The sequence below is a fragment of the Metarhizium album genome, assembly GCF_000804445.1.
Source record: "Metarhizium album ARSEF 1941 chromosome Unknown scaffold_3, whole genome shotgun sequence".
Classification (NCBI taxonomy): domain Eukaryota; kingdom Fungi; phylum Ascomycota; class Sordariomycetes; order Hypocreales; family Clavicipitaceae; genus Metarhizium; species Metarhizium album.
Window position 1 is genome coordinate 158,811 of NW_024467577.1, and position 23,513 is coordinate 182,323.

The 23,513-nt window shown below is 55.2% G+C and overlaps 9 protein-coding genes across 9 annotated transcripts; 5 read left to right on the forward strand and 4 right to left on the reverse strand.

The window, feature by feature from the left end:
* Positions 1 to 2,811: 2,811 nt before the first annotated feature.
* MAM_01822 (glucokinase) lies at positions 2,812 to 3,565 on the forward strand (the record flags this gene model as incomplete). Its single annotated transcript, XM_040820621.1, has 2 exons — positions 2,812 to 3,042; positions 3,131 to 3,565. The coding sequence occupies 2 exons, from the start codon at positions 2,812 to 2,814 to the stop codon at positions 3,563 to 3,565; spliced, it is 666 nt and encodes a 221-aa protein (XP_040680964.1).
* Positions 3,566 to 6,300: 2,735 nt separating this feature from the next.
* Positions 6,301 to 7,899, reverse strand: MAM_01823 (dihydrolipoamide branched chain transacylase; the record flags this gene model as incomplete). Its single annotated transcript, XM_040820622.1, has 2 exons — positions 6,301 to 7,619; positions 7,725 to 7,899. 2 exons carry the CDS (start codon positions 7,897 to 7,899, stop codon positions 6,301 to 6,303), a joined length of 1,494 nt encoding a protein of 497 aa, XP_040680965.1.
* Positions 7,900 to 8,855: 956 nt separating this feature from the next.
* On the forward strand, positions 8,856 to 9,842 carry MAM_01824 (ATPase assembly factor ATP10, mitochondria; the record flags this gene model as incomplete). Its single annotated transcript, XM_040820623.1, has 2 exons — positions 8,856 to 9,076; positions 9,167 to 9,842. 2 exons carry the CDS (start codon positions 8,856 to 8,858, stop codon positions 9,840 to 9,842), a joined length of 897 nt encoding a protein of 298 aa, XP_040680966.1.
* A 267-nt stretch (positions 9,843 to 10,109) lies between these two features.
* Positions 10,110 to 10,935, reverse strand: MAM_01825 (Golgi SNAP receptor complex, subunit 1; the record flags this gene model as incomplete). Its single annotated transcript, XM_040820624.1, has 3 exons — positions 10,110 to 10,613; positions 10,643 to 10,780; positions 10,867 to 10,935. 3 exons carry the CDS (start codon positions 10,933 to 10,935, stop codon positions 10,110 to 10,112), a joined length of 711 nt encoding a protein of 236 aa, XP_040680967.1.
* A 461-nt stretch (positions 10,936 to 11,396) lies between these two features.
* MAM_01826 (60S ribosomal protein L35) lies at positions 11,397 to 12,359 on the forward strand (the record flags this gene model as incomplete). The annotated part of the gene is made up of 4 exons (XM_040820625.1): positions 11,397 to 11,399; positions 11,760 to 11,899; positions 12,061 to 12,286; positions 12,354 to 12,359. 4 exons carry the CDS (start codon positions 11,397 to 11,399, stop codon positions 12,357 to 12,359), a joined length of 375 nt encoding a protein of 124 aa, XP_040680968.1.
* An 844-nt stretch (positions 12,360 to 13,203) lies between these two features.
* Positions 13,204 to 15,534, reverse strand: MAM_01827 (Zinc finger, C2H2-type/integrase, DNA-binding protein; the record flags this gene model as incomplete). Its single annotated transcript, XM_040820626.1, has 3 exons — positions 13,204 to 13,595; positions 13,660 to 13,806; positions 13,878 to 15,534. 3 exons carry the CDS (start codon positions 15,532 to 15,534, stop codon positions 13,204 to 13,206), a joined length of 2,196 nt encoding a protein of 731 aa, XP_040680969.1.
* A 1,380-nt stretch (positions 15,535 to 16,914) lies between these two features.
* Positions 16,915 to 17,456, forward strand: MAM_01828 (uncharacterized protein; the record flags this gene model as incomplete). The annotated part of the gene is made up of 2 exons (XM_040820627.1): positions 16,915 to 17,118; positions 17,301 to 17,456. 2 exons carry the CDS (start codon positions 16,915 to 16,917, stop codon positions 17,454 to 17,456), a joined length of 360 nt encoding a protein of 119 aa, XP_040680970.1.
* Positions 17,457 to 17,936: 480 nt separating this feature from the next.
* On the reverse strand, positions 17,937 to 21,854 carry MAM_01829 (DEAD-like helicase; the record flags this gene model as incomplete). The annotated part of the gene is made up of 1 exon (XM_040820628.1): positions 17,937 to 21,854. One exon carries the CDS (start codon positions 21,852 to 21,854, stop codon positions 17,937 to 17,939), a length of 3,918 nt encoding a protein of 1,305 aa, XP_040680971.1.
* Positions 21,855 to 22,387: 533 nt separating this feature from the next.
* MAM_01830 (HCNGP-like protein) lies at positions 22,388 to 23,283 on the forward strand (the record flags this gene model as incomplete). Its single annotated transcript, XM_040820629.1, has 2 exons — positions 22,388 to 22,580; positions 22,625 to 23,283. 2 exons carry the CDS (start codon positions 22,388 to 22,390, stop codon positions 23,281 to 23,283), a joined length of 852 nt encoding a protein of 283 aa, XP_040680972.1.
* Positions 23,284 to 23,513: the final 230 nt, after the last annotated feature.

Consider the following 23,513-nt stretch of genomic DNA (forward strand, 5'->3'; position numbering starts at 1 on the left):
TAATGACGCCATGCTAAATTCTTGAAGAATGTCTAAAAGAGACGCATGTACGACCATATTCAAAATGTCTGGGAGCAGGCATGGCGCAGTCAACGGAGTGGGGGACTGAGTGAGCATCTGACGTCGCTACCACACAGTCTTTAGGATCTCTCGCCAGGCTACACATTGATACTTGCGATACTGTGTTTTTCCACAAAAAGCACCATCAAATTTCTACTTCTTTTTCCCAGCATTGTGCAAATCGAGCAAGCGCGTTAAGGTAGCTCCAGCAACCTGGGCGGCGGCTCTTCCCGCTCTCTTTTAATCGCAACTTTGCGGGCACGAACCAGAGGTGGGCATGTATACCCGCAAGCCTACGTCGGCACAATCAGTATCCGTACTCTGTCCGCAATTCCCCGGCGCATGAGTTGCCGCGGTCACAGTTGAAATGTTGGGGATGAAAGGTTCCCCCACGGCCCTACCCCAAGTTTCGGCGTTTGCAAGTATAATCGGTTGCCGATTGCAAATGTCAAAACGGGTACGGGCTGCGACTCCAGCTATCCCAAGCTTCTTTCGATTCTTTCAATTCTACAAGGTATGCCTATCCCTCTGCCGTTACTGTTATAAATAGTAAGAACCCCGTGACCAAAAACCAGCCGCCAATTCGGATATTTTCTCGTGAGGAGTCCAGAGTCATATCTGGTCGCCCAACACCAGGCGTTGTCGGTCAATAGCCGACGACACTGAGTTACCGAACCCAGTATATTTGCCGCTTGGGGCAGCCCTCAAGATCGATTGCGCCACATTTCTTTTTGGAGACTGCCGTGTTTATTTGGGACATCGTCACTAGCATCCTTGACAGCACCTCGTTAAGATCACAAGATAAAGAACAGAGAGTACTCCGTACTATGTTTGGGATGGTGAGGGTCAACCTCTTCCAGATGTCCCCCAAGCAGAGCAGATTGCGAATTTCAGAGCTGCACAGTCGTCAGCAACATTATCTTGCTCGTGCATCGTAATCCAGGGTCGGCCCAAAGGCCAACGACCATGACGCAAGGCTGCTGGTCATGTTCAATAATACACCCGAGGTCAGCTGCGACATACCGGAGTGACGGAAGTGCTTCCGGTGTAGCGGGTCCGGTCCCAGTTGCGCATCAAAAGGCCGGTCACGACATGTTGTATGTAGTCTTGACTTCTAATGCTCTGTACTATGGTGGAAGCCAGCCTAGGTTTCCCGGCCCCCGAATATGACAGATGGCCGGGTGTTGATCACATCAATTAACACCGACATACATCACAGGCTTCATGTTAAGAGTTCAAGGCGGCAGACGGATTCCCTTCGAGACGAGACTGCATGCCGGACATCAGACATGCCGGCGGAGCAGTCGATGGGATCTCTGGGTTGTGGAACCTAGCAAACGGCTTGCGGAGCACGAGCAACGAAGATGGGAGCAGTCGTACGGACGCTGTGCCTCGTGCCTCACCATCTTAGGTAGGTGCTCTTTAGGGAGTGTGGTGCTTGGGTAACGTAACAATCAGCGGCAGGGGCAGGGGGCAGGGTATTAATTAATACAGCGTCGAGGCTGAGAGGCATAACGAGAATGATGCAGGTCTATGCGTTGGCGCGGGCTCGCTCAGGGTATACTGTCACCTGTGCCGGTCAACGGCTCATCAACGCCAAACCACATTCGCAGTCAGCGCGGCGGAGTGCTACAAGACGACAGACTGATTCTTCAATCCTTGTCAATGATGAAGAAAAAGCAAGACCCGACGCACTGGCTGGCCCCTGTCGTGCACTAGGAAAGGATGGATACATAAGCCCAGTACGGAGTACGGAGTGTCTAATGGCCAAGACTGCCCACGCAGCGGAGCGAATGGCTCACCCAGACAAGATTGAACGAACAGTATTCGAATCGGGTCGCACGTCCACGCTCAGTCGTCACTCGTCGGTAGAGGTAGAGGCAGAGAGAGAGGGCGAGAGATGGATGGGGAGGGAGGCTGAATGGAAAAGAAACAAGCACTTGAAGTCTTGGAACATTGATTGTGCTGATTGACACGCCCCTCTTCCCCACTCCGTCCCTCCGTTTGGACGCCTTGCACTCCATGCCACTGCTACTATTCCGTCATGGTCTGGCTCTCGTTGACAAGCCTCGACTCTTGACATTTTACGAAAAGGACCCGCGCGTTCCCGCTCGCCTTGTCGCCTTGAAGCACGATTTTCTTTCTTGATCGTGAGCTGGCGCTACGACCTCCGCACCCCTTCCCTGCTCCCCTTGTTCTCTAGATGGTCCAGGGCTGTTTGCTTTAATAAGTCGCGCCGCCCTGAGCAGTGGGAGGTCGTCCTGAGCCTGTTTGCCGCTCTGGCTTAAACTACCTACCAGTCAACTTCCCGGCCGTTGTTCACGTCGGCTTCAAGTTCAACCCTTAGTTCATCTTTTCCTCCTCTTCCATCATCCCCACCCCGACTTCCCCTCCGACCTTGGCTGTAGTCATTTCTCTTTCTCTCTTGGGAATTCTCGAGCACCTCAGACCGCGGCTACATCTTTGCCAGCTCTTTCCAGTCGGTCTTTCCGTTCGCCCTCAGCGTTGATACTCACATACTTGGCTCATCTTATCTATCCCACCACAACCTGAGGGTTTGCGTCGAATATATAACCGCCCGAGAAGCCCACCCCTTCCGGCAACCCCAACCGTCGGTCCTACATCTACGCTCTCCTCGACACCGCTTACTCGGATTGTTTCGACCTTTGACGGAACAGCCACGTCACGGCTACATGTGTGAATCGACTCACTTCATCTGTGTAATCGATACGTCATATCGTACAGTACAGAATGCTTTCATACGATAGTGCGGTGCCGAATGGACAAGATCAGAGGGCGGCTGCGCCGTTGCCTTCGGCCGCTGCCAAGCCCATCGCGGCAACCGCTGCTGGCGGCAGCACGACAAAACCTCGCCAGCGGCACCACCTCTGGTTGGTTACTGGCCCTGCAGGATGCGGCAAGACCACGGTGGCCGGGCATCTGGCCGATGCGCTCGACATTCCCTACATCGAGGGGGACCAGGTAAGTCATGCAGACGAGGCCGTGTGTGGTTGCACACTCGCAGAGGCGCGCTGCCCCGGGAGTGCTGATTGACTGACGACGCACGCAGTATCACCCCCAGTCCAACATCGACAAGATGAGCTCTGGCATCCCTCTTACCGATGCCGACAGGTGGGATTGGCTTATCGAATTGCGGAAGCAAGCCAACAGTCGCATCCACGACGGAGCGGAAGGAGTCGTCGTTGCTTGTTCCGCTCTCAAGTACAAGTACAGAGACGTCATCCGCGTGGCCGCCTACTGGGACCGTTCACTCACCATCCACATCATTTTCCTCCACGCGTCTGCGGAGCTGCTCTTGAAGCGCGTCACGGCGCGCAAGGGCCATTACATGGGCGCCAACATGGTCAAAAGCCAAATTGACATTCTGGAGCGTCCTCTGGAGGATGAGGTTGACGTCATTACCATTGATGCTAGCCGTGATGTCGAGGAAGTCAAGGAGGACATCCTACAGAAGGTGAAGGCAATGCTGGCTGCCGAGGAGTGATGGAAAGACACGATTCTACCAATGTTTTGTTGTCATGGCCTGAGAGGGATGCAATGCCCTGTGCCTGCTGCATTGTCATGGCACCAGATCTGACGTGGGCTATTCTAACGTAGGCCACGTGTCGTTTCAAAGTTGTTTGGGGGTTGGACACAAGGTGTTTTTTTGGTTTACATGGTTGTTGCATCTTTTTTGCGTTGTGATTTATGATTGAATGTTGTGTGGCGCTTTGATCCGAGCCATCGGGCTTCCTCCTCCGCGCACGTCTCTCTGCATCGACGATAGTTGTACCGCTTATCGTTGAGGCAGCAAACAGGATTAAAGCAATAGAGATGTATACGGATAAGACAGATAGTCTGAAGAGGGCGCAGTTTGTCGGCTTGCTTGACTGGATATGGTTGGGATATACACCCAAGGTGTCGGGGACAGCGGGCAACAGCTGGGACTGGAAAACGCGGGGCAGCGGGACGCATGGGAAGAGGAAAGAGGGAAGACGCAGGCGAACCACGGTTGTGTCGTGAGGCGCAATATGCAGGCGCGAGGGTTTCGGTCATGGGAGCGAATTGAGAAGCGGTTGAAGGCGGATTCTTGCATGCTTTTTGTGCCGTGTTCGGTTGAAGGGCAGACGGTTTGGCCGAGACGTACCGGAGAGAGATAGCAACGGCTTGCATACGTGGTGCGTACTAGGCCGACTTGGCGTGTCTGTGTTTTTCTGTCGACATTCGCCCAAGGGCATGCAAAAGCTGACGTGCGCATGCGCATGTGTTCCGAATATGCAGGGTTGGGGACGGTGGTGCCATGAATCGCATGAGCCCATCAGGCCGTGATGGAAAAAAATGCGCAATGGTCCCAGCGCTGCCATGTGCGGCAATTGAAGTCGTGACACGGGCTCACGGGCTCACGTCGTGGCTGTCGACTTGATGCAGATGCGCTGCTGCTGCTTGGCAGGCGGCCAGACGAGCGCGTGACGGGCGTGACGGGGAGACGGACAATGCTTTGTTGTTGCCATTCACATCCATCGCCTCACACCAATCACCCTGCAGCTGCAGGATGGGGGGAACGGAGATGATGCCTACATCATGTGCCTGCCGTGCGAGTAAGCGATTGTTGGATGTTGGGCTGATGGGAAAGAGAAAGAAGCACGACGACGACGACGACGACAATCACAACAACACGGCGTCGATGGACAAGGCAAGCTTCCCAGACGAATGGGGTTGCACGGGAGTCTGAGGCCCCCAGGTGCCGCCGTAATTGATGGCATGGCATGGAAGTCATGGACCATGGACATGGAGATGCTGCAACGGGCCAGCCGCACCTTCCGCTACTGGCCTGGCCTGGCATTGCTCTGGCATTGCTCTGGCGCGCGGTCTCCGATGGCTCCAATTCTCCAAGGCTCCCAAATATCAACCTCCAATGCTCCCGACTGCAGCACACTGTTGGGTTGCGAGCACCCCATGTGGCGTCCTTTTTTTTTTTACCCCCGGCCGGATGAGAGATCGGATATTCCTTTTACACGGCACTAGACAGAGGTCTCGCCAAGTAACCACTCCCCCAGGTTGCACGTGGTCCAAAGTCCCTGGTTTCAAGCCTTGTTTCCCCCACAGCTACTCCGTACATGACGAGCTGGAAGCGGTGGGTAGTCAACAACAACAACAAAAAAGCTTTCTTGGAATATTATCGGCTACACGCTACACGGGTGCGTCCGTGATACCCAGTAAAAACCGAGTCACTGGCAACGGAACTCGGGGGCAGATTACGGGTGTACGCGTATCATGTCCCATGCAGACGGTGCCTCCTCTGTTCCGAGCCCTTCTGGATGATGCAGGGCTTCGCGAGCCACATGGCATCTCGCTTCTTCTCGGCACAACCATACGGCACGGTTCTCGCAAAGACCATCTGGCCACAAATTCACTCACAGCAGCTAATTGGAGACGCCGTCGTCTGTGCTCTTGCCGCCAGGATTGCTTGGTGCCCTGCGAAAGAAAAGGAGCGTGAGCGGGACGACGAGCACGGGTACATAGAGAGAGCCCGGACGCCGTCGGTGAGGCATGCCATCGGCTGGCCTTTTGCCTTGTTGCTCGCCAACTTGGGACACTGGACGAGGGCGTCCTTTTCATCCTGTCCTTGGTGCACCTGTCGATATTGGGTTGACAAATCTTGGTACACGACTACACGTACGCTCGGGAATAATATCCATCCGCTCCAACCATAAAGCGCCACGGCTCTGTAGCTAACAACTACAGGCGCCACGAATCTATCTACCCAAGTCTAGGAACTGGCGGTGTACATCTGTGAGTTGAAGCGCGTTCACCGTTTTCAACTCAAGTGGGCCCTCGCCTCGCCGTGGAGCATAACTACTATGTATGTCGGACCTCAACTCCTCTCGTCACGAAGTTCACAATGGCTCGTCTGGCAGGCTCGGGAATCGACTAGTAGCCAGATATGAGTGCATATATCTGCCGGGCAATCACGAGGCATAGCACATGGGAGCTATCAAAGGTCGACCCTCGATTAGCGCCCCGTGATTGGCCAAAGGCGCTACATCGCACGTCACACGCGCTGATATGCTTTTATCCTGTGTCTCATCGAATAGCCGTTACTACATGTTAACAAAACACGTGCATCTCACAAGGGAACCACAGCGAATCCGTCCATGCAAGCTTGGCGGTTTGTCCAATTGCGACGGTAACAGGCATCTTGGTATTATTTGCAAGTCCTTACTCCGGTCATCTTTTTTTCTACCTCAGATGCATGACCATGATATCCGGCTCCTCTACCACCCTTCTTACCACTTCGGCAGCTCTCGCCATGGTAGCTCCATCCACGACTCTATGGTCAGCGCTCCAGCTGAAATTGCACACGTGCTTCTTGACGACATTGTCGTCCTCATCAAACGCAGGTACGGTCCTCATGCGGCCGATTCCCAAAATGGACACCTCCTTCTCCACAATCACGGGGCTCAGGTACGTGCCGCCAATGTTGCCAATGTTGGACACGGTGATTGTGCCTCCGGACATGTCGGCAGGCGTCAGCTTGCCTTGGTGGGCGAGCTTCTGCAGCCGCACGAGCTCGGCGGCTATGGAGATGATGTTGCGCGAGCCGACGTCCTTGATTACGGGCACGAGCAACCCCTGTGGCGTGTCCATGGCCACGCCGATGTTGTGCTGGGATCGCATGATGAGCGCCGGCTTGGCGTTGGCGCCGGACGAGTCCGCCTCGACCCGAGCGTTGAGGATGGGGAACTGGAAGAGCGCCATGGAGACGGCTTTGATGATGAAGGGGAGGTACGAGAGCTTGTCGGGCTGGCCGTCCTGCACCGTCGACGAGGCGAGCACCTTGTTGAGGCGGGCCCGGAGGGCGACGAGGGCGGAGAAGTCGATCTCGTCGGCGTAGAGAAAGTGTGGGATGTTGAGAGACCGCGTCATGCTCTTAAACATCATCTGTTGCGTTTGGCTGAGCGGTGTTCTGGTTTCTGTCTGAACTCCAGGAGTGTGGGCCAGAAGGGGAGCAGAGAGGCTTTGTGCGCCGCTGCCGCCGCCTTCTTCTCTGCTCTGGACAAACTTGTAGATGTCCTCCTTGAGGACTCTGCCATCCTTGCCCGTGCCATCGATTTCGATAATGTCAACGTTGAGCTCCTTGGAGAGGTGCCGCACCGCGGGTGTCGCCAGTGCGGCCATCTTGCCTTTGGGCTTCGGCGCCGCGGGGACGTCGTGACCTGACGGTGCTGCGGGCGCACCAGCACCAGCGCCGCCTTGCCTTGAGGGAGGTTCTGAGGGCGAGGGTGTAGGTGGCGTTGAAGTCGAGGCTGGCGATTGCTGTCCCTGGCTTGGTGCCGGTGCCTCGGGCTCCGCGTCTCCCTCAATGTCAATGTCGACAAAGGGCTTGCCGACCTTGGCCATCTCGCCCGGATCGTAGTACAACTTCTTTACGGTGCCGGTGAAGCGGCTTGTAATTTCAACGGATGCCTTGTCGCTCTGCACCTCGCACAGAGGCGAGAACTCCTCGACGCGAGCACCGGGTTCGACGAACCATTGGATGACTTCACACTCGACGATGCCTTTGTACAGTAGGATGTTAGCCACGTCCCGCGCGTCGGAAAATTACATCCGCTGCCTCGTTGCCAGCCAACAAAGACGGGTTCCCTCCGGGGAAGGCTACCGACCTTCGCCAATGTCAGCCAGCAGCACTGGCTTCACGGCATATAATCTCCTTGATTCGGTAAACCACCGCGGCATCGTAGACCCCGCCAAAATCCCCCTCCCCTTGGCCAATCCGCCCATGGCCTGGGAGGTCTGGAGCTGCCACCGCAGCATTCGCGATCCGCGTTGTAGAAACATGTTGGTCTGGCAGGCGGTTGGGCCAGGGGCGACGACGAAAAGAAAAGGAAAGAAAAGGAAAAAGAAGAAAGAAAAAAAAAATCGACGTCAAACTCGACAGTATCGAGGGCTTCAATGACGAAAACGACGGGCAGGCGTTGAAGAGAAAACTGCGAGGGCTGCAGCTACAGGGCGGTTGAGTAGAGTCGTCATTGGAATACTCCGTAGGCCGAGTATAACATGGCTTCAGTCGGCACTGGTGGGTGGGTGGTGATTGGGCCGCCGCGAATAGCCGAGCCGAGCCTGGGGGGCAGGACAGTGAGCGCGCCCTGAGATTTCGAGCAGAGAAATTTGACGGATCGGCGGTCGTGGCTGTCTGGCCGCAGGCTGGCAGCTCCCACGCCGTCAAGTGGACGCGGGAACGGATGCTCGGGTAGTGACTGTTTGCGGCGCATGCCACGGAACGAAGTTGACGGTCAGCAGAATCAAAATAAAGCATGCTGCTGCTGTCGCTGCCCCGGCGGCGAGTCTTTGTTGACTGACTAAGCAGACTCTCGCGAGAGGCGTGGACGGTGGGAGTGTTGTGGACTCGTGGCAAGCCAACGACGGGGGCAGTACTTCGTGCCATGTACATGTCCAGCTTACCAAAGTGCCCAAGTGCCCAGGGACCTGCCCCTAGGTACTCCGTGTCCAGGTACTTGGGTGGACACTTATGCATTATTTATTATTTCCCCAAAGAAGAACATCACCAGCGCGACTTCGCGGCAGCCGTGATTCCGCCAACACCCTCAGTCCTCGCTACAACCTCCCGGCGCTGCGACATGTCCTCACGCAGGTTGGGACTGGCCATCGCCAGCTTCGCCTCTCGGCAACCGCTCTCCTCACCCTCAGCGACATGCCTTCCCTGCAAATGGCGTCGCAGCTTCGCCGTCTCTGCGCCGAAGGCTCGGACAGTACCCCCCGCGTCAGGAACCTCCATGGACCCCAAGAGCAACATCCCAGGCGCTCCCATCGAAGCTCCGAGAAGTTACGGCAAGCGATCAGACGAGAATTTCACACCCAAGCCGCTCCCTCGACCCATCGGTATGCCGCTGCCCCCCCGTCCCGGCGAGAACACGGGCATCGACACCCGGTCCCTGAAACAACGAAAGGCGGACTTTGGAGACTACGAGAAACACATGGCAAGGCGGAATGAATTGTATGTCGCCCTAGTCCTGCGCTAAACGTCACTCTCGCGACCGAATATTCTGACCCTCACGTCTTTTCTGCTCCCCCCGTTTCCCTCCAGAACGGCCAAGCTGTCGAGACCGTACTTCCGCGACTGGGGCAATCTCCAGTTCCACCAAGGCAAATCCTTCCTCGCGCCACCCCGACTCTTCAAGGCCGAGCTATCTCTCTTCTTCCCCAACCTGTACGGCGAGACGCTCGTCAAGTCCGACAAGGCGCCCCGCGACACCACGCCGCTGCTGACGGGTAAAGCATCCGTCGTTTCCATCTACAGCAGCCAGTGGGCGGAGCAGCAGGTCGCCACCTTTGTGTCCAGAGAGTCGAACCCGGCGCTACACGAGGCCCTCGACAAGAATGCTGATGTTGCGCAAGTGGTCAGCATCAACTACGAAGATAACAGGGGCAAGGCCTGGCTGGTCAAGCTGTTTCGCGGCTCGTTGAGAAGGAGATTCGCCGAGAGGGACTGGGACAAGTATTTCCTCGTCCAGCGAGGCATCACGGACGACATAAGGGAGTCGATTGGCCTCCTGAACAGCAAAGTGGGCTACACCTACCTGGTCGATCACCACTGTCGCATCCGCTGGGCCGGAAGCGGTCCCAGCCGTCCCTACGAGAACGCAAGTCTGGCAAAGGGCCTTGCTCGGCTAGTCGAGGAAGTCAAGAGGGACGCGGCCCGGCCCGCCGCAGCGAGGGAACAACTCCCTGGAAGACCTCATCTTTTGAAGCAGAGCGCCTAGACATGACTCCCGAAGAAGCCCCGGTACATTGCAGGACAATGTCCGTCAGGCCATAGGACTTTTGGTGTACAACAACATCATGTGGCATTTGGTGTGCCCGAGCCACTCTGTACTCTACACTAGACGAGTAGATAAACCAACCGCTGATACCCGATATCCATGAAAACGCCGGCCCAACATGCGGATGATGATAAAAAAAAAAACCGACCGTCCCAAACTGCAACCTCTTTCGCAGCGTGCATTTCCTTTATCAGTCCACTTTGCAAATCATGAGAACCAAAAGAAGAGCAGAAAGCAGAACGCAATGAAGCTCCCCATGATGATGCCATCCCTCCTCCTCCTTGCCGATATCCTGGTGATCAGCCCGTTGATGCCAGGCACTTTGCTCGCAGCCATGGTGATTCGCCGGTTGATATTGGCCAGCGACTCGCGCTGCAGGAGAAAGTTCTCCCGCACGGCGTACGCCTGGCTCAGCACACTGTCCGCCATGCTGTGGCTGTTGTCGATGCGGCTCCGCTCCTCGAGCATGTACTCCGCCTCGGCGGTCTCGGGGTTGTTGGCGCGAAAGTTGTCAATGTCAGACTGGACATTTGTGAGGAGGTTGGCTCGGTCACGGGCCTGCCGGAGCGCGCCGCGCAGTCGGTCGAGGTCGCGTCTGTGAGCAGCCAGCTTCTCGCGGAGCAGCGACAGGTTGTTCTGCTTGAGGGCCGATGAAGTGAGCGTGGTTTCCGAGTCGAGAAGCCGCGCTAGTTGGGAGATTGTCGAGTCGCGCTGGGCCGGGGACGTTAGATGATCCAAACGGGGCTGGCTGCATCGAGACTTGCCTTGTCTAGCAATTCCTCAATCTTGGCTTCCGTGCTGCGCTCCTCCCCGGACGGCTTGGGGGGGATGTTGGCGGCCGACGAGAACTGCGAATACGTATGGAACAAGTTCTCCGTCTGTAGCGGGTTGGTTAGCTTGGGGCGTCGGTCCGTTTGCAGTCCGCCACGAGAGAACGACGCATGGCGCCCGGCCTCGAGCATACCTGGGTCTCCAACGACCTCGCTTGCTGCCGTAGCTGCGCCCAGCCCGCGCTCGCTGATGCCGCGGCCATGTTGTGATGGGTTTAGTTGGCGACGATGTGGTCGTCGGTCGTCGGTCGTCGGGTCGTCGGTCGGAGTGCGGGCGGATACGGACCTCTCGAAGCGTGTGAGCACTGAGGAACAACAAAAGTTACCGGACCCGCCGCTGGAAGGAGCGGCAGAATCCGCGCATCTTCACCGCCCGCCCCCTGCGTCTGCCTCCAGGGCACGTGAGGGGTCCCGTGCCTTCAATGGCACCTAGTTCTCCACAATTTGCTCCCCATGGCCACAGCCAATGAAAATTCTCCGTTTGCTCTGGCCAACGCACACATCCGCACGCAAACCCTAGGGCAATATTTTTCACCGTCTCGGCAAAACGTGGACAACCATCGTGACAAAGCACAAGCACAAGCACGGTCACGGTCGAGGCTGACTTCCAACTCACACACTCCGTCGACACACTTCGCACACCACCCATCGAAGACTTATCAAGATGGTGAGTCCAACACTTCTGCCCCTCGTCGTCAAGACGGCGTGATTCCCCACGGCAGCATTCAATTCCCGTGACGAGGCTGCAACGCACGCCCTTTCGATTATCGAAATCTCGAAATCACCATACAAATGACGGGACCAAGTATCATTGTCCCATAACAACACCGAAAGTCGCTCGCCAATCAATCATTCATTCATTCAGTCATTTAAAAAAAAAACCCACTCCTCGGCCCTCAGTCCTCGTCACCGAATGCTGTCGCGGGGAACCACGTTGCCCCGTCCCACGGCAGAGAAATGATTCAATTTTAAAAGCCGACAACACGCGCGGGCAACTCCAAAATGCTGATGTCAGGATTCTCTCTAGTCGTCGGGCAAGGTCAAGACCGTCCAGCTCTGGGACAAGAGTAAGGACGATTTGATGAAGCAGCTCGGCGAGCTCAAGACGGAGCTGGGCCAGCTGCGCATCCAGAAGATCGCCTCGTCCGGCAGCAAGCTGAACAAGATGTGAGTGAGCACACGCAACCGCCACTCCCGCGAGAAGCAAGAAGCAAGAAGCAAGGATCTAAATATAGAATAAAAAATTGCGCTGAACGTGGCAAGGAGAAGCAACGGAAAGGGGAGGGGGGGCCGCACGGGGATCCCAATATGCTAATCATGACGAATAGCCACGATCTGCGAAAGTCAATCGCCCGCGTCCTGACCGTCATCAACGCCAAGCAGCGCTCGCAGCTCCGACTCTTCTACAAGAACAAGAAGTACGCCCCTCTCGACCTCCGTCCCAAGCAGACCCGTGCCATCCGCCGCCGGCTGTCACCCGAGGACAAGGCCCGCGCCTTGGAGAAGACCAAGAAGCGCAACACTCACTTTCCGCAGCGCAAGTTTGCTATCAAGGTACGGCCCTCAGTCCGCGCTGCATGTGTGTATGTAACAATGCATGGTGTACTAATTGCATGCCTAGGCTTAAACTGCTCGATAGCACGCTGGGCGTTTGATGGGATCAGACGGGAAACAACTGTTATGGGTAGATATGGGAATCTTTTTATCCGAGTTTAGAGGCGTGGCGTCCTTTTGTCTTCATGAGGAGAACGAAACGGCTTCTGACAAAAAACTGCATCGCATGGCTCAAACAAGCAAAGGAGGGGATCATGGAACCATTTTCTTCAGTCCGACGTTTGTTACTTATTCCCCGCTTTGGGACCTCGTTCCGAGACGTGAGACCAAACTTCACGGAACGTCGTCCATGATTTGGGTTGTCAAGGCTAAATCAGCAGCCCTGAAAAGAACAACAAAAATTTCAAAACGAGGTCACCATCATAATCCTTGTTCAGTCGTTCAAGTACCATGACATAACTATGTAGTATCCATACTGTTGAGAGGCAATATCTCGTCCCATGCTAGATGTGCCCTCATCTCGGCCAGGCCGCTGGCGTAAATGCATGTTATCGCACCGGCAACGCTATCTTCATAAACGATCACTCCATCCTGAGCGTCCCAGGCATTTGGTTATGCACTGCGTACACCTATCTGTCTCTTGGTCACACGAAACCATGGAATGCAGTTAGTAGATGGCGTCAAATATCCAACAAAGCCCGCCCATCCGTCTCGCAGCCACAACAAATAAATATTCGTACATGCCATGTGTACATCTCCACGACAAGCGGAAGTGGACTTTCAGAAATTGAGCAATCCTAATATAACGCCATATATATGCCTCCTCGTGTGTCTTTACCGAATTCGGTTTTTGGGAAATGTCGTCGTCCATCGCCCATATGCACAAGTCCACCCAGCGAAACTCAAGTCACGACATATCATCGCTGAATAGCGACTGGTATGGGCTCTTCAATCATGTCCATGGAATTGGCGTCATCGTCCAGATCTAGTAATAGTTCAGGCTTGGCCTTACCGTCCATACCCTTGACTTTGACTTTCTTCAGTTTGGACACCTTATTCGCCTTGATCTTGCCTTTGGCTTCGCTCAAGAGAGCGTCAACCTCGGCGGGTCTGTCCTTATGAGTTGTCCCCATATGACGACGTAATTGATCAAGCCTGTGAAAATCTTTGCCACAGAGCTGGCACTCGTGCATACCCTTGACATTGTGGGTTCGTCGGTGCTTGGATAGGTTTGACGACTCGCTGAACCGCTTGCCGCAAATCTCGCATTCTAAGGGCTTGTCACCAGTATGCGTCCGCTCATGCATAGCTGTCGAGCTGGTCAGCATTCGGCTTTGTGCAGTATGAGTACTGGGCGAGAGAGAAGATCTTACTAAGAGCACTTTGTTGCTTAAAGGCGCAGTCACAGCCGGGGTACTTGCAGACCCATGGCGTTTCTCCGGTGTGAATCCTCATGTGTTGGTCGAGAGCCTGTTTTGCTGACAGGGCGGCTCCACAAATGGTACATTGAACGGGTTTGTCTGGTTCGAATTTAGTCAGTTTGGCACAAGCCATAAAGCCAGAGCACAAGGCGTGCGAATTTCCAACTTACACCCAGTATGGACCTGCAAGTGCCGCTCAACTTTACTCCGTTGAGTGAAGCAAGTGTTCCGTGTGCAGTTGGCCCAGCCACATCTGAAGCCACCATTAACCTTCTTCAACTGCTTCAAGTGGTCATGCTTGCAGTGTCTTTGTAACTGCTCATCATTCTCAAAGCGTTGCCCGCAAATACGGTCGTCATATTTCAGCAGCCACCGGCACATAAGCTGGTCTTCCTGTGTCATGGCCTGAGGCTCTGTTTCGGTCGATGTACTCGCAGCATCGGCAGTAGACGTGACGCCTGGAAGGGATTGTTCGTAGTCCAGAGGAGACGGCGTCGGCAATGACACTGGAGTTGCAGATAACGAAGGCCCCATGGACAGACTTGTCAATGGCGACATGGATGGAGAGAAATCTTTCGAGGCAGTTGCTGCATTATAGTTAAAATAGGGGCCATTAATGCTCTGGTGTTGGTGAGAAGTTGGGCTGGTCAAGTGCCCATGGGTGTGGGAAGAGTCAGGAAACCCATATGGATTTGCCTGCGTCATCAACATGGGCCTATGCTCTTGGAAGATGTGGTGGGCGAATTCGTTAGGGTCCTGGACTTGAAAGCCACATTCGTGAGGCTGTAGTTGAGGCAGAAATGGATCCGTGCTGGTCATGCCACTGGGGGTGAACTTTGGCAAGGTACATCTTGTGATCAACTGACTGGGGTCGTTGGCCACGCAGGATCCATGATTCGCGAGCCCATGAGACGGGTCGTGATGCTGCATTATATGGCTTGCCAGAGCGTACTCAAAAGCCATTTGAAGTGGCTGATTTGGGAAGCTTGGATGACCGTTCATGTTGGCGAAGATGGCGTCCATGGAAAGACTACCACACGGCAAGCTATGTGGCAGATTTTCGAAGTTGACGAGCCCATCTCTAGATGTTGAAGTGTGCTGCGGCTGCTGAGCGAAGCCGTTTTGAACGGCTTCTAAGTTATTGCCACCAAACGATGCCAGCGCAGCTGCCGCTGCCTTGTCGCCATCGCTTATGGCAGGCGAATGATGCGGTTGTCGCTGGCTGAGAGATGAGTCCACGACGCAATTTTCATCAGTGCAAGGCTGGCTTGCTGCTTTGCAATGCTCGTCGACGCAAAGATTTGGGCTTGCACAGGCGTCATCATCGCAACAAACGGCATGGCTAGTCTCGCCGCACTGGCTGGGACAGCTGCCCTCGCAGGCGGAACTGCAAGACACGGACACACAGTCATCATCCTGGCAAACGCCAAGACCACCATGTGTCTGCATGCTATACGCATTCAGAGCATTCTCGTTGAACATGTTTTCCCACGAGTAGTCTTGAATGTGGTCCAGGTTGCATGGTCTGTCCACCTGGCTCTTTGCTCTGCCATGTTCGGCACGGTTGATTCTGGGATGATTCCGGGCCAGAGTCCGAGATGATCTCGCCGGCGGCGTTTGCGCAAGGCTCCCTTGAGACTTGGCCTGGGCTTTGCTAGGTTGCGTAAAGTGTAGACAGGCGTCATCGTGGATGCAGGGCTCATATGGCCCAAGACCTGGGTTCAGCGCGTGCTCGGTGGACAGGAGCGTGTCGAAATCGAGATGGATATTCGCCAGTTCGTCGCTGGACGAGTTGTTTGCCGAGCCCGTCAAGCCATCAAATGCCATGTGCGGACCGTCCATCATTCCTCTCGACCCGGCTTGACATAAGTAGCCAAGGCAGTAGAGTGTCGGCAAGGCGAAAACGCAAGAGCCGCGGACGAACAAACCCACAACCCGACACTACGGCAGAGAGATGGAGACACTGCCGCCCCGGAGGGATTCGGAAGAGTGGAAAGGATACAGCCAGAGTAGGGAGGGGCCAAGGTATTCGAAGCCGGAAAGACTTGTAGGGCCAGAAACAAGGCCGGGGGTCCTGGGTATTGGAGGTCGTAGAGTTGGGGCCAGACGAGACAATGCCAAGCACAAGTTTACCATTTGGCTTCAGATGCGTCGATGCTCCAGATCAGGGCGAGCGAGGGGTCTTGCCTGCAAGGCTTATCCTCGAGCAGAACACGTGAGACTTTGGTGTTTGAATGACGAGTGGTGATGAGGAAAACGAGGCGGCTGAAGGCGAGCCGCGGCGCATCCGCAACCGCAACTGCAACCGCAACTGCAACCGCAGCCGCAGCTGCAAGTCCGGGGCAAAGAGGGCTCCAGAAGCACCCAATATTATGGCAGTCAACCCAAGTCGCTATGGACGCGAGGCATCCAGAGCCAGGAAAGGATGGCAGGGTGAAGAAGTCAGATGGCCGGTGCGCTGGAGGCGGAGATGCTCTGGTGCTTTGATGCTCCGAAACGACGGCGACTGTAGGAAAGAGGGAAGAAGGGAACGAAGAACCCAAGGGTCTACGAGTCGCATGGTTTCTTACGGGAGGACTGCACATTTGTGCCTCTTGTCCCTGCGCTCGTGTGTGGGCTGGCCGGGCAAAACAAGCAGGATGGTTATTGCCCATATCCTGGTCGGTGGTGAGCATGCGAGAACCCGGATGGTCACGTCCTGGACAAGTCAAAGTGGAAGGCGGGGCCCCACGAGCTTTTTTCTGCCCTGCCCAATCCGGGCCCGGGCAAGTCGACCCTACGGAGTACCGGTAGTTGCAGCAAATTTTGATGCTCAACATGGCGCCGCCGCCCCTGCAAACATGGCCCAAAACTACAGAAAACGGAGACCGACCGACAAGCCATTGCCTGCTGTCCAACCTCGGAGGCGGAGGCGGAGGGGGGGCGGTTGAGGTTCCGGGTAGGACGCCGGTGACGCTGACGGTGACGACCAACCGCCAACCGCCAACGGCCAACGGCCCCACATTGTGATCCACGGCCAGGTCGACTCACTCCTCACTCTTACGTCGGTCGACCTGAGTGAGAGGCGGCGGGGAAGAGCCTCGAGTCACCGTCACCACCAACAAACGCACCCTCGCCCTCGCAAGCACCAGCTTCCCGCCTGCGCTCCGCTCGCCGCCCCGTTCTCGACGCAAACCCAGCCGTCCGGCGCCCCAAGAACCGTTCACAATGGGCAACATCTGCGGCAAGGAAGAACCAGACGCCTCGCCGCCCGGCCGCGTCCTCGGCTCCGCGCCCGCCGCACCGCAAAAGTCCACCGTCCCCAGAAAAGTCGGCGGCCCCCCGCGAACACTGGGCAACGGCCCTGCCGAAGCGACAACTTCATCTGGGGACGTGGGTGATGCGCGGAGGAAGGCCGCCGAGGCAGCAGAGGTACGTTTCTGCATGCACACACACACACACACACACACACACACACACACACACACACACACATACATACACAGATACACACATACACACATACATACATACGTACATACGTACATACGCACACCGTACACACGCGCGTATACAAGCCATCTATACGTATCGAGGCTCACCCAATAATGTAGGCCAGAGCAAAAGCATCCAACAAACCAGGCGGCAAGCTACAAAGCCAGTTGTCCGCGCAGAAGAGGCAGTCACGAGCAGATACCCTCAAGCAAGCCAGCGCCGAGGAGCAGCGGCGGAGGGAGATTGCGAATAACGACACTTTAACGTATAACTAGGACAAACGCCTTCATGACGCGCCCCCGGCCGGAGTTGTGTGGAATTTGTGGAGGGCGAGGCGTATAGACATGCACGCACAAAGGAGAGGAAGGGGAAGAAGAAGAAGAAGAAGAAGAAGGGGGAGTTTAGAGTTGACCGCGTCCAAATACAGTGTACATACGTCGTGTCTTCTGGAGTACGGCGCCATGTTCCCATGCAGCGGATGAGCACTCTTTAGCATTTCATCAGCCATTTGATTTTGTATCAATTGAACCTTTTTATTTTATTTTCAATTTACTTGGAGACGAAACAGTGAATCAGCGCTGACATTGTTTGTACTCTACTTGAGGGGACTGGCGCTGGCATTTACCACAAAACTTTCTTTCCATGCAAACTCCTAGCTCCAATCAACCGTGCACATATATATCTCAACCAACATAGCATAGAATCTCTCGCCACCATCCTTGGCCCATGGAACATTCTTTTTTTATTTCGCTTCCCTAACTGACAGTGTAACGACCGCTCGCTGGCGCTCTGCTATCCGCGTCGGCCGCCGCAATAGTCCCTTCCCTCAGCAATCTCGTCATTTCCTGAAGCGCCGCCCCGACAGCTACTTCCGTGTCACCTTCAATGAGAATATAAAGCTTCGGGTCCGCATTGGGGGGTACCTCCTTGCCGGGAGGGTAGAAGCTGCCCTTGGTCGTGATGGATGTTCCGGTGGAATCCAGAATCTTGGCAACATTGGTCCTGTTCGTGACGGCCCACCTGGCCTTTTGGGGAAAGTCGTTGATTTCGAGAGTCGCATGGAATGCGCCAGCGTCAGGTCCTTTGTTGTCGATCGGCTGACCGGATCGGAGCTGGCCTGCCTTGCCCAGACGGCTATTGATGGCGCTGACTGCTGAGCTGACCTTGTCAAGTGCGTCTTTGGTCTTGTCCGCGCCGCCAGTAGCGGTATTATCGCCACCCTTTTGCCCGTCTGCCGCGGGCTTCGACGCGTCCCGGGCCTGTACACCCGACGCAGCTGCTCGGATGGCGTCCAGAGCCTTCTCAGCCTTTTTGTTCTCTTCTTCCTTGTCCTCTTTTTCTTCCTCCTCTTCGCCCTCGGCCTTGTGCGTCCTACGCTCTCTGAGACGAGCGGCTTCTCGTTCCTGGTCAAGACGATCGAGACCTTTGCCACCAAACCCAGACGAGTCCTTGGCCTTGCCGGACTTGACCTTTTCGCGATGTGCCCTTCTCATCTCGTTGAGGCGCTCCGGCACAGGCTGTTCGCTCTGCTCCAGGGCCTTGGCAATACCGGGAGCGCAATTTTCCTGATCCGGCGTGACAAACGTAACTGCGACACCCGTGTTACCGGCGCGCCCGGTTCGGCCCGCACGGTGGACATAGTCCTCGAGATGATTTGGCGCATCGTAATTGATGACAAGCTTCAACTGCTTCACATCGAGACCTCGAGCGGCGACTGATGTAGCAACAAGCAGGGGCACGACGCCCTTTTTGAAATCAGATATCGTTGAGTCGCGGTCCACTTGATCCTTGCCTCCATGAATGGACATGCAAGGATAGCCCTTGACCATGAGCTCCTTGAGCAAGTCGTCAGCCTTTTCCTGCCGGTCCACAAAAATCAATGCGCGGGCATCCTCGTCTCGATCGTAAAGCTCGCCCAGGAGCTCGAGGACGCGGAGGAACTTGGTATTTTCCTCACGGACTTCCACAATTTGCTCAATCTCCTTGGCTACGACACTGCGACCACCAACAGTAATTTCAACAGGGCTCTTTAGGACTTTCTTGGTCAGCGAGTCGATGATTCGAGGCATTGTTGCCGAGAAGAGGATTGTTTGCTTGTCAGGACGCATTCCAGCAAAGATCTTCATGACCTGAGGCTCGAACCCCATATCAAACATTCGATCTGCTTCATCCAACACCACGTAAGTTACTCTCCGCAAGTTCGTCACACGGCCCTGATTTGCGGCAAGCAAATCGATCATTCGGCCGGGGGTGCAAACAATAATCTCAGCGCCACGCTTTAATTCTGCAATCTGATCTCGGATTGGCGCACCTCCATACGCGCAGACGGCACGCAGTCCCATGCTCTTCAAGAACGGCTTGCAGTCCCTGTGGATCTGCGTGGCCAATTCACGAGTCGGGGTCATGATCAAGCCAATGGGACCATCAGTGTCCTTGATGGGTGGCTGGTCCATGATGTGGCGGAACATGGGGAGCAGAAACGCGACGGTTTTGCCAGAACCAGTCTTGGCCACGCCAACGACATCTCGCCCAGACATGAGCGTGGGGATCGCTTGCATCTGAATAGTCGTTGGCTTTTCATAGCCCAAATTGTCGATAACATCCAAGGTCTGGCGCGTGAGGCCGCACTGGGCCCATTTCTGGACCGGTTTGGGCACGTCTTTGCCATTGACCTTGATACCGTCGAGCTCCAGACGCAAATCTGTCAGCTCTTCCTCGGTAAGGGCGCTCAACTCAGCCGGCTCAACCCAAAAGTTTTTGCGAACTGGCACCAAATCAATCTTACTGTAGTCCACCGCGGGGATATCCTTCTTCCTGCGTTTGTTTGCAATAGCAAGAATATCGGCATCTCCTTTCTGCTCCGAATCAAAGTTGTACTCGTCATCGCTGAAGTAGGCTTCCGGCTCCTGAGTCTTCTTCGCAGCAACCACAGGTTTGACAGTCTTTGATTCCGTCTGCTTCAGGTCGGCCATGAAGACATCCAGGGGGTCAACATCCTCCTTGTCGTCCACATCCATATTTTGTTCCGGGGCGGCTTCTTCTTCTCCCACAACAGCACCATTGGTAACTTGTGCGCCGTTTGGCTCTGCATCGAGTTGCGGATTGTCTTCTCTGGTAACTTCCTCCATGGGCTCACCGGATTGGGGTTCAGGTTGATTGCCCGCCTGGTTGTCCGTCTGATTGTCCGTCTGGTTGTCCGTCTGGTTGTCCGTCTGGTTGTCCGTCTGGTTGTCCATCTGGTTGTCCGTCTGGTTGTCCATCTGGTTGTCCGTCTGATTGTCCATCTGGTCGTCCATCTGGTTGTCCATCTGGTTGTCCGTCTGGTTGTCCATCTGGTTGTCCGTCTGATTCTCCGTCTGGTTCTCCGCCTGCAGTCGCCTCTCGTGCGCGGCACGTGCCGCAGCAGCAGCCTCTTCTTCATTCTCAGCGAAATTATCCCCTTCCGAGTCGTCGTCCTCATCCTGATCAGCATAGGGAGTATCGTCAGTTTCAATGGGCAAAGCGGGCAGCTTGGTAAGCGTTCGCTTGGTGGTATCCTCTTCGTCAAGATCGAGTTTGCGCTTTGCGGGGAGCTTGTCCGTGTCCGCATGGGACTTTCCGAACCCAAATGCACTCGTCTTTACCCTGTTGGCGGGCAAGGCGGAAGCTTTTTGACAGGCATTAGCAACAAGGCTCAATTCGTCGGCTATCATGAAGGACTTGCACTCACCAATAGGTTTCTGTTTGACGGGCGCAGCCAGCTGCTCTTGCTGGACATCAAGTGAGCCCAACACAGACTTTGAAACGTCATGCGTTCTCGATGCAGCAGATTTTTTGGCAATGGTCTTGGGATCGAACTTGCCGGCATAGGGAACAGCAGGGGATGCATTGCCAGATTCATTCATCGCCACTGGTGAGGCGACGGATGAAACACCAGGCGAGCCAGCAGACGATGAAAGTCCCATGGCCTTCATGTCCATTTCAGCCAGTAGGCTTCTGGTCTGACTGGGATTCACCTCTTTCTGCTTCTGGCTTTCGCTCTCCTTCTTCTTCTTCCACGCCTCTAGCTTCGCTAGTCGCTCAGCCTTCTTGTCGGCATCGGATTGAGGAGTGGACACCTTGTTTTTCGCCTGGTTGACTTCAGGCTTGCCGCCATCAGAAAGGAGCGACTTGCGAATTCGACTATCGGTGCGGCCGCCACGGTTGTGAGTGTCAACAGCGCCATCACGGCGACCGCGACCTCCATCGCGGGAATCGGGCCGCCTCCTCTGATCTCTACCATCGTCACGACTGCGGTTTCGTCTGCGTGGAGGGGAACGAGGCCTGTCATTAAATCGATCACGCGACCTGCGTCTCTCTCTGTCACGGTGGTCCCGAGCTCCTCTGCGGTAAAAGTCATCATCGCGTCGATCTACAGACCGTTCCCGGCGGCGGTATGAGTCGCGATCGCGGTCACGGCCACCGCGGTCCTGATACCGGATCTGCTTGTTGACAAGGACGTCAGAATATAGGTCAATAGGTCTATGGAAACCAACTCTTCTCACATCATTGCTGCGCGATCTCGAGCGCCGGCGGTAGTCACTGCCGTCATCTCGACGATCTCTATCCCGCCTATCGTCATCTTTACGGTGTCGGCGTGAGCTGTATTGACTGCCTACAGGACTTGGTGAGCGCGAGTCTCTCGGCCGAGCCATGGCGGCCTCGCAAGCTCAGGAAGAATCTAGGTTGGTGAGTAGTACTTTGTTTTGTGGTTGTAATCTGGTTCTTCGGAGGGGAGTTCCCAAGGACGACGCTGGCACAAAGCTCCACCCGACTTTGGCCACGGGGGACTAAGTGAACTGAAGCGCTGTTCCTTTGCTGTTGCTTGGGGCGAATGAAAAGAGTAAATCAGCTAGCAAGTATCAAATGTTGCCAAAGCAAATGGCCGAATGGCTGCGCGTGGTCAGCCAGACGGTGAAGGAAGAGGGAGGGTTTGGGGGGGGGCGCCGAGACTTTGAGGGGCCTGGCACCGCGGTTTTGCCGTGCCAATCAATGGTGGCTTGCCTGTATGTACCAAACCCGTCGAAGACTCGGCATTCGAAAACGGTTCTCATTCATCTCAGATCACGACTATACCCCGAACTCAAGTTTTTTAAATAGTTTCTCATTTATTCCATCACTCCTGGACCATTACCTTTTTTGTTAGGTTTTTTTTTAATTTTTAATTTTTTTTCAAAAGGAAACCATCATGGCAGCGCTCGTGGGCTACGCCAGCAGCGACGAAGACGAAGATGCTTCCCCGTATGCCTCTTCCCCCAAGGTAATCCCATATTCTTCTACTTCTACCATGTTTGAGTCTCACAATCTAACACACGAGCTGAAATCACCTCCCACAAAGGACATGAAACTGGAAAAGGCCACAAGAGAGAACTTCGAGCAAGGTACTCATTCTCCATTCCGTTGACTGGATTGAACGCTCATGAAGGCCAAGGTGTCAAGGAATCCGCTTCAAGTCAACCACCACCACCTCAATCACCTTCAACTCGACCAGAACCACCTGAGTCATCCCCAAGCCTGCCACAAAGACAAACCATCGGCCCTGTACCCCTCGGCCCATCCCTTCCACCGCCAGAGTCCATTCTCGCCGGCCTGCCTGAACCGTCGGGGACATCCACGCCATCCTCGCCGTACACAGCAGCCCGCAGCCTCATCCACGACCTCACCCTGCCTTCAGTCGCAAACTTCGACATCCCCCCCTCCCCGCCAGGCTCGCCACCTCCTCAAACAACGTCCAAGTTCCGGCAGTTCCTCAGCCTCAAACGCCAGGGCACCCATTTCAACGGCAAGCTCGAGCAGTCTGCGGCGCTGCGCAACCCTTCTCTCGCCGATAAACTCCTCTCCTTTGTAGACTTGTCCGGGACCGCGCAGTACGAAACTACCTTGCCGCTGGAATTGTACGACCCCAGCGGGTTTCCGGAGTGGTCACACAGGGACAAGCTGCGCAAGGCAAGAGAAGAAGTGGTAAAAGAGAGGGAGGACAAGACTGGCGGGAGGAGTTCAATTGAGTTTGTGAGCGGCACTGTGCATTCGCCCATCACGGGAGGAGGCATCTCAAGAGAAAAGAGGAAGGGTGGATGGAAATAATAAGACCGGCTTATCAATGACTGACTCCATGCTCCTTCCGTGGGGGATACATATCGAGCGTGTGGCGAGTGAAGAAACAAGGCTACAGGAGCATCTAGAAGAACCGTGCACAAAAAAGAGAAAGAGTGCAGGGCATACCCAATATGGTATTCATAATTAAATCTGGTTTTGGCCGTCGTTGGCCGGCTAATTGTAACAACCGCATCGAGGTATCATCAATCACAATGCGC